Source organism: Mustelus asterias, chromosome 23, assembly GCF_964213995.1.
Source record: "Mustelus asterias chromosome 23, sMusAst1.hap1.1, whole genome shotgun sequence".
Taxonomy (NCBI): Eukaryota; Metazoa; Chordata; class Chondrichthyes; order Carcharhiniformes; family Triakidae; genus Mustelus; species Mustelus asterias.
Genome location: NC_135823.1, coordinates 44,836,019 through 44,852,528, shown reverse-complemented (window position 1 = coordinate 44,852,528; position 16,510 = coordinate 44,836,019). Strand labels below are relative to the sequence as shown.

The following is a 16,510-nucleotide window of genomic DNA, read 5'->3' as shown; positions in this document are numbered from 1 at the left end:
GAGGAAAATAAAGAGGACTTTAAACTAACCACAGGGCGAAAGGGATCAAGTCAGGAAAGATTGAGTAATTTTAAGCGAAATGATAAGGCAATAAATTATGTAGCAATAAAGAGTATGGCAAAAGCTGTGAGTTGCTATTTTACGGCGCCCAGTGCAAGAAAAGAGCCCCGATGTGATTCTCGCCAGTAAGGGGAGGGGGGCTTCTAAGCTCGCCAGTGAAACCCCCCAATCACCACCTCAGCAGAGGTCCCCCCCAACCGTCGATCAAAACCCCATGCCTCTGCAGAGCTCCTACCTTGCCTCCCCCACCATAGCCCACCCCCACTCACGCTCCACTCCCTTGACTGCCCCTGGCACTGTTATGGTCTCTGGTGGGCAGTTCCAGGGCAACCAGTGGGCACTGCCAGGCTGATAGTGCCCCATGGGCAGTGCCCAGCTCTGCCCCCACCCCCTAGGGGCTTCAATGGCCTCTGATCGCCCCAGCGAGCCAATCACATGTGATCTCCGCCAGCTGGAGCCAGCTGTGATTCTCGCTGGTGTGAGGACTGATCAGCAAGGAGGTAAGTGTTCCCAGATAATAGCGTCCAGGACTCACTAATGACATGTAAATCATGTCATCAATATTTAAATCGGTTTTGTGCCCTGTCTGGAAGCAAAGACATTTTCGCCAGCAAAACAGGGCTGGTAAGATCAGGGGAGGTGAGGAACCGGGCGTGAACCCTATTTTTCACCTTTCACCCAATCTTACCACCTTGACAGACAAGACGAGGTCATAAGATTGTGCCCTAAGAGTGTGCCAGCAGATAGGGCCGTAGGTTACAAAAAGCGCAACAAAAAACTAATTAAGTTCTCTGTATCTGAATGCCCACAGTAGTCACAATAAAACAGATTAATTGTAAGCGCTAATAGAAATTCATCTGTATTACCCGATAGCTAGAACAGAGACATGGTACAAAGAAACCAAAGCTGGGGCCTGAATATCCAAGTGTACGTGATATGCAGGAAGGATAGGAAGCTGTATTCACTCACTCCCCTTGTTTTTAAACAATAGCTCCTAGTTCTAGATTCACCTCCTCCCCTCTGCTCACTCACTCCCTCTCTCACCTCCTCCCCTCTGCTCACTCACTCCCTCTCTCACCTCCTCCCCTCTGCTCATTCACTCTCTCAGCTCCACCCCTCTCCAAAGATGTGCAGGGTAGGTGGATTGGCCATGGTAAGTTGTCCCTTAATGTCCAAAGATGTGTATGTTAGGTGGATTAGCCGTGCCAAATGTGTGGGGGTTATGGGGATAGGATGGAGGGGAGGGCCTGGGTGGGATACTCTTATAGAGAGTCGGTGCAGACCTGATGGGCCGAATGGCTTCTTTCTGCACTGTAAAAATTCTATGGTTCCATGGCACCTTGCCCATATCTAGTGGGGATCAAAAAATGATCCTCAGAGCATCCGTTATTACTTCCCTGGCTTCCTTTAACTGCCTGGGACACAGTTGTTGAGATAGAAGATCAGCCATGATCTCTGTAAATGGCAGTGTGGACTAGAAGGGCTGAATGGCCTATTCCTGCTGCTATTTTCTAAGTCCTTATGGGTCAGTGCCTTAACACTGCTGGGCTCCGCTGGAGAACAGATGCTTCCACTTAACCATGTGGTCAGTAGTCTTTGCCACCCTAGTGTTCACATGATTTAGGTTGCAGCAGTGTTTTACCTGAGAAGAGAGTTGGTTCTCCAAAGTTACCAACATTTTCTGCCACTCTGTTACTTTTTATCTATACCTTTCCAAGTTAACTTGTCTGTTTTCCCTTCAAAGAATTCTGAACTTGTCATTCATGCTGGCTACTTCTATTTTTAAACATTATTTAGATATTTTTACCCTTAATTAAAAAACTTTGAAACTTTCCCTACCATAATTATCCAGATTAGCTCTATCTTCCTTTTTGAAAATGAGTACTGCATTGACTACACTCCAATTCTCCTGCACACATTCCTACTCAGACCTCTGAAATACAATTCCAAGGCACATTTCCTCTCTCTCCCCTCCTTTAAGATTTGCAAACGTATCCTATCAGACCCTCCTGTCTTATCTTTCATAAGCTTAACTAATTTAACAAAGATTTTCCTTTTACCTATTGCCACATTGCACCCTCAACCACTTAATAAAATCATAGAATCCCGACAGTGCAGAAGGAGGCCATTCAGCCCATCAAGTCTGTACTGACCCACCTTTTTATCTTACCTGAGCTTATCCCCCTAAGCTCACATATTTACCCCGCCAATGCCCCTAACCTACATATATTGGGACACTAAGGGGCATTAGCATGGCCAGTCCCCATAACCCGCACATCTTTGGAGTGTGTTAGGAAACCGGAGCACCCGGAGGAAACCCACGCAGACACGGCGAGAATGTGCAAACTCCACACAGACAGTGACCCAAGGCTAGAATCGAACCCGGGTCCCTGGCGCTATGAGGGAGCAGTGCTAACCACTGTGGCACCGTGCCGCCCACTTCAGGGATTAGCGTTCTTTGATATCCTTCTCTTTAAGAAAATATTAAATAAGTACACCTGCCATTTATGCTCATCATCTACAGGCTGACAAACCTCTCCTCTGAGGTCCCACCTCGCTTTTAACAGTTGTCTTCTTACTGGCATCTTCGTAAAACATTTTATTGGAAAAACATTATGATTTTAAAAACAACCACTGTTACCAACGTGTTCCTCCACCAGGTGGCAAAAAGTATCTCATTTTGAAATAACTTAAGGATTTTCAAGATTTTGATTTTTTCCTGAATTCTAGTGAACTAACAGGATGGCAATATCTTAGAGCAACTCCTTGCATTTTAGAAGAATCTTTTTTCGAAGGGTTTAATCAGGGAAAGGTTTGGTTTTAATTAGCAAAACAATTTTGGAATTGTAATGGATGGAGGGCGATTCGATGTGGCTTTAACAATAAAAGGTTTTAATGCCGACAAGATATATATATATAAATGTTAAACAAGGTCAGAATGGATGACAAATGCGACTGCTCTGTTCGACTCAGTGACTTCTGCCCAACCCATGATACACACCTTCCTACCGATTGGCTCAGCTTTCTGCCGGGCCAATCCATATGGTCCTCACCGATCACATGACCCTTGTGAAACACAGTCCCTTAAAGGGCCACGTTTCACTACACTCCTCCCCCCTAAAGTCTAAAACATTCCAAAGTAGAAACAAAAAGCAGAGTTAGTTAGGCACATCGCAGGTTCTTATATAACAAGGGTATCAGGAAGAACCACTGGAAAGCTCATCAAAGGTTCAAATGGTCCAGAGATTTCTGGGCTCTGTTCAAGCGCCTCAGTTCAGTGGCAGGCTCACCTGCATTTAAAGGGCCAGACCGGACAGACAAGGAAGGCAGGCTCATTAATCTAATCTGGATCGAGTAGCTCTTCGACAGCTTCAGGCACCTCCATCTCATCTCCTCAATCAAGGGTTGCTCAGGCCCCACATTCTCCACTGAAATTCCAGTAATCAGGCCTGGTGACCTCCAACTATCTGCAGGGATCTCCCAGGGTGGCCCTGTGTCCATTACTGCTCTCTTCCTTGGGTGGTCCACATGTTTCCTCAGCCTGCAGCCTTGTACCTCCACAACGTAGAAGACCGGTCCTGTTCTCTCCACAATTTTATCAACCTCCCCATGCTGGGCCTGCTGAAAAGTTTCTAACCAAGATTGCATCCTCCACTTTGAACACTCTGCTTTTCCTTCCTGAATCGTCATTTACCTTCTGGGAGATTTGCCTAGCCCCTGCCTAGCCTCTGGGGAAAGTTATAGAACAAAGAGATCTATGGGTACAGGTTCATAGCTCCTTAAAAGTGGAGTCAAAGGTGGACAGAGTGGTGAAGAAGGCATTCAGCATGCTTGGTTTCATTGGTCAGAACATTGAATACAGGAGTTAAGACGTTTTGTTGAAATTGTACAAGACATTGGTAAGGCCACAGTTGGAATACTGTGTACAGTTCTGGTCACCCTATTATATTATTAAACTAGAAAGAGTGCAGGAAAGATTTACTAGAATGCTACCGGGACTTGATGGTCTGAGTTATAAGGAGAGGCTGGATAGACTGGATCGCAGGAGGCTTAGGGGTGATCTTATGGATGTCTATAAAATAATGAGGGGCACAGATCAGCTAGATAGTCAATATCTTTTCCCAAAGCTAGGGGAGTCTAAAACTAGTGGGCATAGGTTCAATGTGAGAGGGGAGAGATAGAAAAGTGTCCAGAGGGGCAATGTTTTCACACAGAGGGTGGTGAGTGTCTGGAACAAGCTGCCAGAGGTAGTAGTAGAGGCGGGTACAATTTTGTCTTTTATAAAGCGTTTAGACAATTACATGGGTGGGATGGATATAGAGGGATATAGGCCAAACATGGGCAATTGGGACTCGCTTAGGGGTTAAAAAAAGGGGTGGCATGGACAAGTTGGGCCGAAGGGCCTGTTTCCATGCTGTAAACCTCTATGATTCTATAACTCTGCCCTCCCCGCCAAATTTGGGAATATCATGTCCAATCTTGTTCGTAACCAATGTTCCATGAGTAATTCGGCTGACGTGACCAAATGTTTGTACTGCATGCTCTGCCAGCCCATTTGATGTTGGGTGGTACGGTGCTGACCTCACATGGCGAATGTCACTGGACTTGAGAAATTATTGGAGTTCTTCCACTGTGAATGATGTGCCAATGTCCGTGCCATGGATAGCGACTATCTTCCTTAACTTGTCAACGGTGGCCGTGACTGTTGTAGCCTTCATCCATTACATAGCTAACCATTTGGAGTGTGCATCTACTAGTGTAAGAAACATCTGCTCTTTAATCGGGCCAGCAAAATCCAGGTGTAGCCTCGCCCATGATCGGCTTGGCCACTCCCATGTATACGAATGTGCTGGTGGTGGGTAAAGCCTGTTGAGCTTCGCAACGAGGGCACTGACTAACCGTCATTCTATTTATTTGTCAATGCTTTGCCACCACACATAACCCAGGCCTTCATTCTACTTTGACCTGGATGAAAGTCATGCAAATCTTGTAACAGGAGTTGTCTCCACTAGTGTGGGACTATAACTCTTGAACCCCACAGTATCGCTCATCTTCATAGGTTATTTCCGACCTTCTACTTTGGTAGTGTTTTAACAACTCTGACTTCTCATACTGTTTCCATTTTGAGGGCTTTTCCATTTACCAGCAAAGTTATCTCTATTGGGGGCATTTGGTTTAGCTGGATCTGGTTTAGGATGAATGACTCGGATCACTTGCTAGGCTCCTCAGGGAATTAAACATTCCTTTGCTCTGCAGCACCTCTTTAGTATGACCTTTCGTGTTACACTTGAAGCACAGATAGGTCTTGCATCAACAAACTTCTTGGGAGTATTTCCCCCAGATCAAAAATACATTTCAGCCCTCCATGTTGCACCTCTTCTATTGGCCACTGTTGTGCCCCCTCCTGGCCTGGGAACAGCCGTTTCCCGCCCCAAATGATTTACCTCATTTGGCACGCCTTGCAAACCCTGCAACTCTTGTCACCAGCTCCACAAGCTGGTCAAAAGGCTACGGGGGGGCGATTCTCCCAAAAAAGTTCAAAGTGCTGAATTCGCGGGAAAACTGGTGCAAATCACGATTGTTCACACTCGAATCTCCCACACTCTGTGCACTGCAGAGGTCACAATCGTGAATATAATAAGAAGCTCGGGGGTGGGGCCTATTCACACCACAGTCTGACAGTTCCGGGCCTCTGCCCATGCGCAATGGCCCTGAACAGTCAGCCTGCAATTTGCTGGCCAGATCGATCGCTGGGCAGAATAGGACCCTCACGGTGCCGCCCCTCCCCCTCCCCCCCCCCAACCCCACCGCTCAATCGTGGCCCCCAGCATTCCCGGGCCAACCCCATCCAGGAGTGCCCCAATCTCCAGCAACCTCCCCCCACAAGCATTGACGACACCCCCAGCAGACCCCCCTCTCCACCACAGCAGGCAGATACCCCCGGCAGTCCACCCCCTCCCCCCAGCCCGTCCCGATCGCTGGCCTCCTTCCAGCCCTGATTGATCCCAATGCAGAGTGGCACTGGGACCCGCCCACCCCACCAATCGCTCCCAGGCCCCACCCCCAGCTGGCCCTGCCCCCAGCTGGCACCGCCCTCTTGGCACTGCCCCTAGGTCCCATGCCCTTTGCACTGCCCCATGCCCGATGCTCCTTAGGCAGTGCCAGGGTGCCCATGTCTAGGGAGCACCACCCCCCCACTGCCTTGGGGTCCCTATTTCCCCCCTTCACTCCAGCAGGTTTGGGCCGCTACTTCCCCAAAAGCAGGGAACTAGTCTGAACCCGCCGGAGTGAAATTGCACTGACGGGGTGGGAGATATTAGCAGGCCCAGAGACTTCAGTCCCGGGCCCAATAATCACATTTAAATAAAATTAAAATTGATGTAAGTAACTCCTACACTTGCTAGAAGTATATATTTTTATAAACAAGATCCTCTCTTCAGCAGGCAAAAGGAACATGTTTTGAATTAAATAAAAGTGTGGGGGCAACAGATCTCTGGTGTGTTATCCTTGGCAGTATCTTGACTAATCAGAGTCAACTACCCAACCAATCAGCATCCCTTTCTCGTGCGGTATAAATTGTTGTTCCCTTTGAAATTTTGCATTCTTGGATCTGTCTGATGAGTGCAAGATGAAAAGCTTTGACAGCATGTCTCTTTATTCACCGTGTGAAGAACCCTGCTGATGTTATCTGTGAGAGTATCTCAAAACACTGGAGGATAACTTGAAACACTGGTTCTTAGTGGTGTATATGTGTTTGGAACATTGTGAGGAACTAGTCCTGTCACTGTGTGAACAATTAATAAAGAGTGTTTATTAAAATAAAAGAAAAGAAAAACACATGACAAGAAAGACCAATACACACTTAAATATATTATCAACTAAACACATCATTTTATCTGCAATTGCCTCTTATTCCCAAAATATACCATGTCCTGAACTCAACAAGACACCCCTTTTCCTGAACAACATCCACTTTAGTAACTCTATAAGGCAAGTCCAGCTATTAGTTACCACACAATACAGCTCAGATGACCAAGTCTGAGAAAATGTCTTTGCCTGATTCAGCAAAGGCACAAAACTGTGTCTTTTAGAGGAGAATATCTGCAATCTGCCGTGGCTCTAAATGTTAGATGGACCAGGCGTCCATAGCTCTGACCATCGATGGAACTGGCCTCTCTGAAGATTCTGGCCTGTCTCACTGTTGGATGGAAAACTAACCTCTTCCCCAGTGAGGATGCTACACTGTTCAGCCCCATTTTGATATCCCACCCTGTGAATTCAGCTATCTCTCAAATTCCTTGTGAAGATGGGAATGGGTTAATGAACCTTGTAACACTTAAGCATTGAGACCCAAACTCTGTAATACTTGGAGATTTGTGAGAAGCACTGTAGAGCTCATTGTTTTTGTGCATCCAAACCAGATAAGAGAAACAGCTGTCCCTGCTGTTCCCAGCTAATCGTGTTCAGGAATGTGGCTAACCCAGCTCGTATAAGCTGAGCGAGACTCCATTTTATGTCCTTTTATACTATGTACCTTTGTTTAACACGATGGAGCTGACATGTATGTCTTCTGTGACCGTATAATAATAGATTCATATATATTCATATACCATTCATCATTACTGATATAAATAGCTATATAGGCTCCTGTATTTTAGTTATCCTGTTTATGCAAACTTATGATCTTGTGTAATGGATAAACAACGCACAGGTGGCGACAAAACAGATATTTGCAGCCTTGAGATGGCCACGGTTACACGGGAAAGACGGAACTGCCGAGGCAGCAATAACCGTGGGAAGATGAGGACATGACCAGGGGTGAAAATATATGTATAAATGTTTGCTCTTGACCTGTATTCAGGGAGAAAAGTCTGGAGACTGCGTTAGGGATTGGACATCTCCCACAATTGTGAAAATAAACCACTGTACTTTGACTCATGACTAGTCTCAGAGGTATTATTTACCGACAACACCTTGCCTTTAAATTTATTCTTTTGTATAGCCCCACTGATCTTTGATAAATAAATTCTCCCATCGCACTGCGCTGCTTTTTTAGTGCAGCGGACCGGGAGACTCTAGCCAAGGCCTCCCCGCCAGGCGCCACAGCCTCCATGTCTCTGTCAGTGTCGGATTTACAGTGCCGTCAGCTCCGCGCTGGAAATTTTCCCGGAGCTGCATAATATATGCAAAGGCTCATTTTAATACTATTTGTATCTCATTAGCGGGCCCAGGACTGAAGTCCCACAGACTTACAGCTTAGTGAGAACATTAACACCACCAGATGCTCCAGACACAAAGGGGGCGACTCTCCCATCCCGGGAGAATCGCGTGTCGGCCGATTCGCAGGATTCACGCATGTGTTCCCGACGTGCGCGCATCTCTCCGTGTCGGATACCCGGTGCAGTCGGGATTACGCTGGAAGCCGGCGGGAACAGCAGGCATGTGCTTCAGTTGTGCAAAAACTGGATTTAGCTCAGCACAATGATTTTGTGTTATAATATCAATTTTTGAGTTGTTGTATGTTATAAACCTGAGATCAAACCAGCAAACTGATGAGCCTGATTTACTTTCAGATGAGTGAGAGAGGTATTGAATTAAAATCTCTCGCCTCAACTGGACTGATATTGTCGTCTATTTTTGTTCTATCTGATATAACTCAGTGATTGATTATTAAGTGAAGCTTTAAGGCATTCACCAGGTCCTCGCCTTCCAGTTTGCATATCAATCACCTTTGCCAATGCTTGGAAAAGATAAGCAAAGCAAATGAAGATGTCAGGGTGATTTGAGAACTTGATGGTTCTTATCCTTATGCAGTAGTGTATAGCAAATGGTAGGGAGCAGGCAACCTATTTTCTGATTTTTTTATTTCCATTGATGAAGGAGAGATAGAAAACAGGTTGCAATCACCTGTTTTATGCCACTGCGCAAAGTCAACAGAAATGCACTTGGAATGATCTGTTCAGAATAGCGGAGAGTTAATAGCATTCTTTTCAGGAAATCAGACTAAATTTTCAATCATGGTTGAAAACCAAGCATTCCAGAATAGACATGCTAGAAAAGGATAAAAACCTCATGCTTTCATAAGCAAGGAATATTGGGAATGCATTTTCTCTCTTAGTTGTTCAATTGTAAACTATTGAATTAGTAATTGATGTTAAGTCATGGAAGAGTCTTGTATTCAAGGCAAACATTGTGTTCCAGTCAGCAAGGGTGCAAGGTGGTGAGCAATTTGATTCCAAGGATGATTGAGGGAAATACAAATGATAACAAAGGAAAATAATAAACATTCCATTTTTGATTTCCAGTTATAAAAGAATCCAATTCATTGAACCAATTTTAATTTTCTAATAATGTTGCCAAAAGCAAAATAGTCCCATCACCATTGGGGTCAAACAATGTGGGACACTTGTGTTTCAATTGTATCATCATGGATTTTTCAGTCTTAAATTGGCAGAAAGATATTCCTTAATACCAGCGTAACAAGACACCTGGTGCTCAGTAAAAATTACTGATACCTTTAACATTTGCAACATATTTATTTAATGCATAGAAATTTTTGCGTTGGTTCCATATTACACCCAGTACACTGTCCACAGATATATATGGAATAGGCACTTTATATATGAAATGGAAATCCTGTGGCCAAGGTATAAGGCTTGGAGCAAGGCATTTAGTGTGTAATTTACTGTTGCTCCAGAGTTCTGACGTTTTGTCACTATTGATTTCCATCTTAGGGGACAAATGGGATGTAATTATGCAAACAACACATAATATTCAGTAAAAAATAATCAAAGCATTTTTTGGATGTTAATTACATTTTTTTCAGTTTTGAAAAATTAGTGGAAGTGGGAGAGATGGAGAGAGAACAGAAGGGAGTTATTTTGTGGAAATTTCAAAGCAGTTTTAATCTATTGGTAGTTATGTTATGAAATTGATGCAGATGGCCTAGTGGTATTATCGCTAGGCTATTAATCCAGAAACTCAGCTAATGTTCTGGCAACCTGGGTTCGAATCCCGCCACAGCAGATGGTGCCATTTGAATTCAATATTTAAAAAAATCTGGAATTAAGAATCTACTGACGACCATGAAACCATTGTCAATTGTCAGAAAAACGCATCTGGTTCACTAATGAACTTTAGGGAAGGAAATCTGCCATCCTTACCCATTCTGATCTACATGTGACTCCAGAGGGATGTGGGTTGACTGTTAAAGGCTTAGCAAGCCATCCAGTTGTATCAATTGCAAGAAGGCAGCTTGCCACCAGCTTCTCAAGGACAACTAGGGATGGGCAATAAATGCTGGCCAGCCAACGATGCCCATATCCCACGAATGAATAAAAAAACCTATCAGATTTTCATTCTACTAAGTTCCCGATCTCAGCCACACTCCTGTAAGGAGATACAGGTTGAAGTAACATGAGAGGAAGGAATCATTTCCATGCCGATACAGGTCTCCTTGTGGTCAGTTCAGTTACATTGCAAGGGCACCTGAAGTAGATCACCAACCATACATTTCAGCTACAAATGATTCGTGATCTGGTAGACAATAAGTAGACAATAGAACGTACATAACTTTAGCAGATAAAAAAAACTTACATCTGCTGAATTCACACATTTTATAAAACAACAGCAGACTTTGTGAAAACAGTGAAATGAGTGTAGAAGGGTGTAGTGAGGTATAACTGGAGGCAAGGCAGCACTATTTCTTTAGACAAAGGTATATAGAAAGCAAAGTAGAAGGTTTAAGCTATAATCTGAAACAAAGATAAGACATGTGGCTCAAATGTCTCATTTTGTTATAAATATCAGGTATTGGAGAGCACATCCAGGGCAGCATCTGCTCGGACATATGCTCCAGCAAGTGCATACTATGCTATTGGATCATTAGAGGCTTTATAGTCAGCAGATGGTCAAATATTCCATCAATGACTACAGCTATACTTGTAGCAAGATACCCAAATAAAACAAGGTGAAACTTCAAATTATAAATACAAATAAGTTATCAAAAGAATAAAAGATTTACATATTTTCATGCAAAAAATAATGAACATATATTTTCACCATGATGCAACTCTTGCCAGACATTTGCAACAATTCTTTAAATTGATGCAAAACAGCAAATGACGCACATATATGAAAGAAAATGCCTATTATGGTGCATTATAAAAGCACAGAAACTTATAAAATACAAATGGAACCAAATGTTACCAATTTCTAAAGGTAAATAGGTTAACTGTGCCTATTGTAATTTAGCATTAATGTAGAGATAAGAATCTACTTTTGAACACATACATGTAATATCTTACATTTGTGTGATACTGTTTCATGGTTTTTACAGGCCAGTTTTCTCACATTTTCCCTGGTATTTACAAATACTATTGCCTCCTGCAAGGCATTGTGAAAGGAATAGAAGATCAGGTACAATTGATCCATAATAAAATAACCAACTCTGCCTAAGTGATGAGAAAACACACATGTTAGCCATGACACTGTAAAGGTGGTAGAAACACAGTTAAATCAATTAATGTGAAATGGAATTGTGCTAATACTTCAAATGTTTTTTTTAAATGGCTCATCTTCCTGAAGGCAAATTTGAAGGTATGGGGACAACAGTTCTTTGCAAGTTAGAAAACCTGACCATGTGGGGCTAGGGGTGGCAGAGAACAGATAAATGATTCTGTTAGTCTATGGCACCGTTTGGGTTCATTCCATTATATGGCATAAGTCCAATATTCAATTTCAAATTTTGAAATTAACAATTCACAATCAGCTCGCGTATTTTTTTTACATCGGTGCACTCTGGATTTGTTTAAACCCAACTTTGGCACCGCCAGAAAGAATGCGAAAATAATTGTATTCTTACAGGATTGCATTGCAGAAAAAAAAATTCATAAAATTGCAAAATCAAATTCAAATACAGTTACTGCATTGTAACTCATTTCTAAATAGAACCAATGTTTGATATAATGTCATCCAAGAAATTTTTAGACCCCTCATCCCATTATGCTTGGGATGGTTTAACATTTGAAAAATTTAGCTTCCAGTTCCAACCTGCCACGTTCTCAACATGGGGAGGGAGTGGTGTAGTGGTATTGTAGCTGAACTAGTGATGCAGGATAATGCTCTGAAACCACAGGTTCAAATCCCCTTGAAATTTGAATACAACAAAAATCTGGAATTAGAAATCTAATGATGACCATAAAAAAATCCATCTGGTTCACTAATGTCCTTTAGGAAATCTGCCGCCCTTACCTGGTCTGGCCTACATGTGACCCCAGACCCACAGTAATGTGGGTGACTCTTATCTATCCCCTCAAGGGCAATTCAGAATGGGCAATAAATGCTGGCCCAGTCAACGATGCCCACATCCTAAAAATGAATTTTAAAAACGCCAACTCATAATTAATAAGTTTCTTGCAAAAGAGCCATTGAGGTGCCTGAACAACATGAACTTGCATATTTAAAGCTCTCTTAACATAACAGAAGCAGAATTGCATAAAATTTGACACCCATGCACATAAAATAACTATTAAGACCAGATGGTCATAGAGTTAGGTTTTAGGGAGAGTCTTAAAGGATGATAAAGAGTTGGAGGGGTGGGAAGGGTTAGGCAGGGAATTCCAGAGCTCTGGACCGAGGCTAATGAATACATATCTGCCAATAGGGGTGCACAAGAGGCTAGATTTGGAAGATCCCAGGGATCTTGAAGGGTTGTAGGACTGCAGGAGGTTGTAAAGATAGAGAAAGTGGAGCCACAAAGGAATGTGAAGGTAGAGATGAGGTTTCAATATTCTGGAATTGGCAGGTCAGCAAACAGAGAAGAGGTTGGATGAATCAGATTTGATTTGAATTAGGATGTGGGCAACATAGTTGAAGTTTTCAGCAGACGATGAGCTGAGGCGTGGCGGAGTTGGGCAATGTTACAGAGGTGGAAATAGGCAAGCTTAGTAATGAAGATGTCTGGTTGGAGGTTCAACTCAGGGTCAGTTAGGAGACCAAGGTTGTGAACCATCTGATTCAGTCTTATGCAGGAGTCAAGACGAGCAATAGAATCAGCGGCTGGGAAATAGAGTTTCGAGCGGGAATAGAAAACAATGGTTTTGGCCTTCCCAATTTTAATTGGAGGAAATTTCTGTTCTTCCAATATTGGATATCGGACAGCTAACGTGACTTCCAGAGGCAATAGAAGGGTTAAGGAAGTGAATGAGGATACAGCTGGCTATCAATATGTGTAGAACCTGACATTGTGTTTTCAGACTATGTTGCCAAAGGACAGCATATACAGATGGAAAGGAAGGTTCCAATTCTCATTCAAAAGTAACATGCCCTTGATGTCATCAGTGCCACTATGTCCACAGCAGGGCTAAGGAAGCCACACTAACTGTAAAAAAACTGTTTTTTGTTAGGATTTCTGGAATAACAGGAGGGGCAGGAGTCCTGAGTCTCCCCAGTCCTGGGCTCCCTCTCGCCTTGTTAGACACCACAGAATGCTTACTATTAATGTTTTGTTCTGCTTTGATATTATTTTATACTTATGCAATTGATATGTTTGATAATTAAACAACAGTATGTTAAGTGAAAATACAAATCTAAACAGAAATGCAAAAAAAGTTTGATATATTGCAAAATATCTATTAGTTTTGTTTGAACATAAAGCTGGAGCATGTTTTTGTCAAAAAGAATACATGCTTTTAAAATATGCAAATTAATTCATTGGTGTTTAATTTAATTTCAAAAACGATTTGGTTTGCTGTTTTTGTTTGGATGGATGCATGATTCCCAGACTACATTGCAGAACATTTGATCATGTAGACGTTTGCAAAATTATTACCACCCATCCTCTTTAAACACCGATTGTATGATAACAATTATGTTTCTTAAATGTGCCTACTCAACAAGTCAAAATACCATGAAATTCAATTTTACGCCTATTTGACTCAGCCCAATTTGAGCATGAATCAGAAGAGTAGATAAAGGCCCTTTGCAGGCCAGTTTTACATCTGTGACTTAGAGATTTAATAGCTGAATTTACAGGAACAGCACTTGAAAATTCCCTGGCAAGCAGACCATTAAGCAAAAGCCTATCTTCCGCCCCTCTGATTTGCTTTCTTCAACACTCTCTGGTTGCTGGGTGCTAAAACAAACCAAAGCTCTATTTACAAAGTCTACTATTACAATACTCCCACCAAATATTTGTCAAAAGTCAGTCCATGCAAAACTATAAATGCATTAATCACAGGTGTGGAACTGCTATAGCAGGGTAGCTCTTTGGTGTGCTTCCCCAGACTGAGTATATAATTCAGGTAAGAGCTTTGGAACAGCTACTACCTTTTTACTATTTTTATACAAGGTTTCCAAAACCCATTAAAACTAGAGTAATGCTCTCAACAAAACACTGTTGTTTTTTAACTTAAGGGTTAGCAGTAACGTTAGGAAAGGATGATAAACATGAAAATTGCTAATTTCTAGAAGCTGTATTAAAAAGACTTTGTGTAGTTGTTTGGGGGGTATAGACTTCATAAAACCAAGTGATGAGTATTAAAGAAGAATCAATTAAAAAGTGAACTTCTTAATGCATTAATAGATTTGAAAATGTAATATAGGTCTGTTTAAATTTGTATATTCATTTCTTAAAAATATATTTGGCTACTTTCGAGATTACTTTATTGATTTAAAAAAAGCTTTCAATATTTTAAACTATTCAACTGTTATTAATCTTGAACATAGAAATAACTGATTATTACACCAATTACCTGATTATTGATTCTAATTTATTGATAATCAACTGTTGTACATTGAAACAATATTAATGGTATTCTAATAGTGGTTTCACCTTGTACGCTTTTTAATTTCCATTCAGCCCTTTCGCCGTGCATTCAAAATCATTAAAATACAACAAGTAATTTTTTAATTGTGTTCAGGGACCGATACAAGCAAGAACCAGAAGCACACTAAAGAGAGCCATGGCAGCAGGTGTGATCAAGAACATGTCAGATTTTAGACTAGTTCCTACTTTTCAGCTTCCCATTCTGAATCTCACTGTTTATCAGGACATGGAATTCCAGGAAACATCTGAGGAAGAGGAAGATTTGGAAGATGACAGCGAAGAACGAGAACCAGGGTCTGTCACCAAATGCAATCAAAGTGAGAACTGGACTGCTGCACGCCAGTCATTCAATTCTGTAGCAAACAGCACTGACACCACATTGCAGCTACTCAGGTTTACCGAGTTAATCAACAATGACATCCAGAAGTACTTCGGTAGGAAAAACAAGGATGATGATCCTGATGCTTGCAATATTTACGAAGACAGGTTTTCTTCTGGTAAATCAGGCAGAGAGCTCTACTATGCAGATTTGATAAGAATTGCACGAGATGGAGATCAAGAGGAGGAGGAATCTCACGCGCCTTTATCACCCTCCAGAGAATTAGACATTCAGGCATTGAAACTAATTTGTGACAGGGAAAGCATTAAAAAATTAGGACCCTTGGCGGAACTTTTTGAATATGGCTTGCACAAGTACATGAAGCAAACAATCTTGAACAGGAAAGACAACAAGAGACAAAGACTGGGTAGAAAATATGCCAATATAATCCCAATGCACAGACGAAGGCTTCCTTTGTCATTTTGGAGAGAGCCTGTTTCTCCGGTGCCAGGCTGTATCCTTCACACCAGCACACCTGACTTCAGCGATCTTTTAGCCAACTGGACTTCAGAATCAAATGGACAAGAGCTCCAACAAGTTGCTAGAGAAATCTCAGCTGAAATAAATAGACAGTCACTGGAATCAGAATCTTATCAGGTTGTATAATGAAATAATGTTTCTCAGTAAATCTGCTCTTAACCTTTTGAATGAACCATCCAACCATCCTTTAAGATCCTAAACAGATACATATCAATTAGAACACTTCCGAAAATAATGTTTGTTTTTGCTGATGTGCAAAATAAATGTATATTCTGTTTGCAAGAATTTATCAAACGTATGTTCTGAAAATACATGCCTTTGGTATTCAAGAAAATTTGAGATTATTCCATTGAAATTCCTCTAAGATTAGCTTTGATGTTTTAGGTTTCAAATTTTGCAAACCTTGTTTTGTGTTTTACATATTCAGATCCTGACAAAAATACAGAATTCTAAGTGTTAATGTTACACATTTGTGGTGCTGATGTGTAAATATATGTAGTATTACATTTAATAAAACATTCATCATAATTGGAGTATCTTATGGCAATCTGTTGTATGTGTAGATTTAGTAAACTATTTGATTTATTTTGCAACTTTTAAATTGATGGATTGGGCATGGGAAAAGTGGGGGGGAGGGCTGGGGGGGCACGCGGCGGGCCTGGTAAGGTACTCTGTCAGAGACTCAGTGCAGACCCGATGGACTGAATGGCCTCTTCTGCACAGTAGGGATTATATGATTCTAGTCAATGATTCATGCCCCTCAG

The 16,510-nt window shown here is 42.0% G+C and overlaps 1 protein-coding gene across 1 annotated transcript; it reads left to right on the top strand.

Annotated features, from left to right (window-relative positions):
* Window positions 1-463: 463 nt before the first annotated feature.
* Window positions 464-15,872, top strand: percc1 (proline and glutamate rich with coiled coil 1). Its single transcript, XM_078239877.1, has 3 exons — window positions 464-560; window positions 11,399-11,478; window positions 14,982-15,872. Exons 1-3 carry the CDS (start codon window positions 464-466, stop codon window positions 15,870-15,872), a joined length of 1,068 nt encoding a protein of 355 aa, XP_078096003.1.
* Window positions 15,873-16,510: the final 638 nt, after the last annotated feature.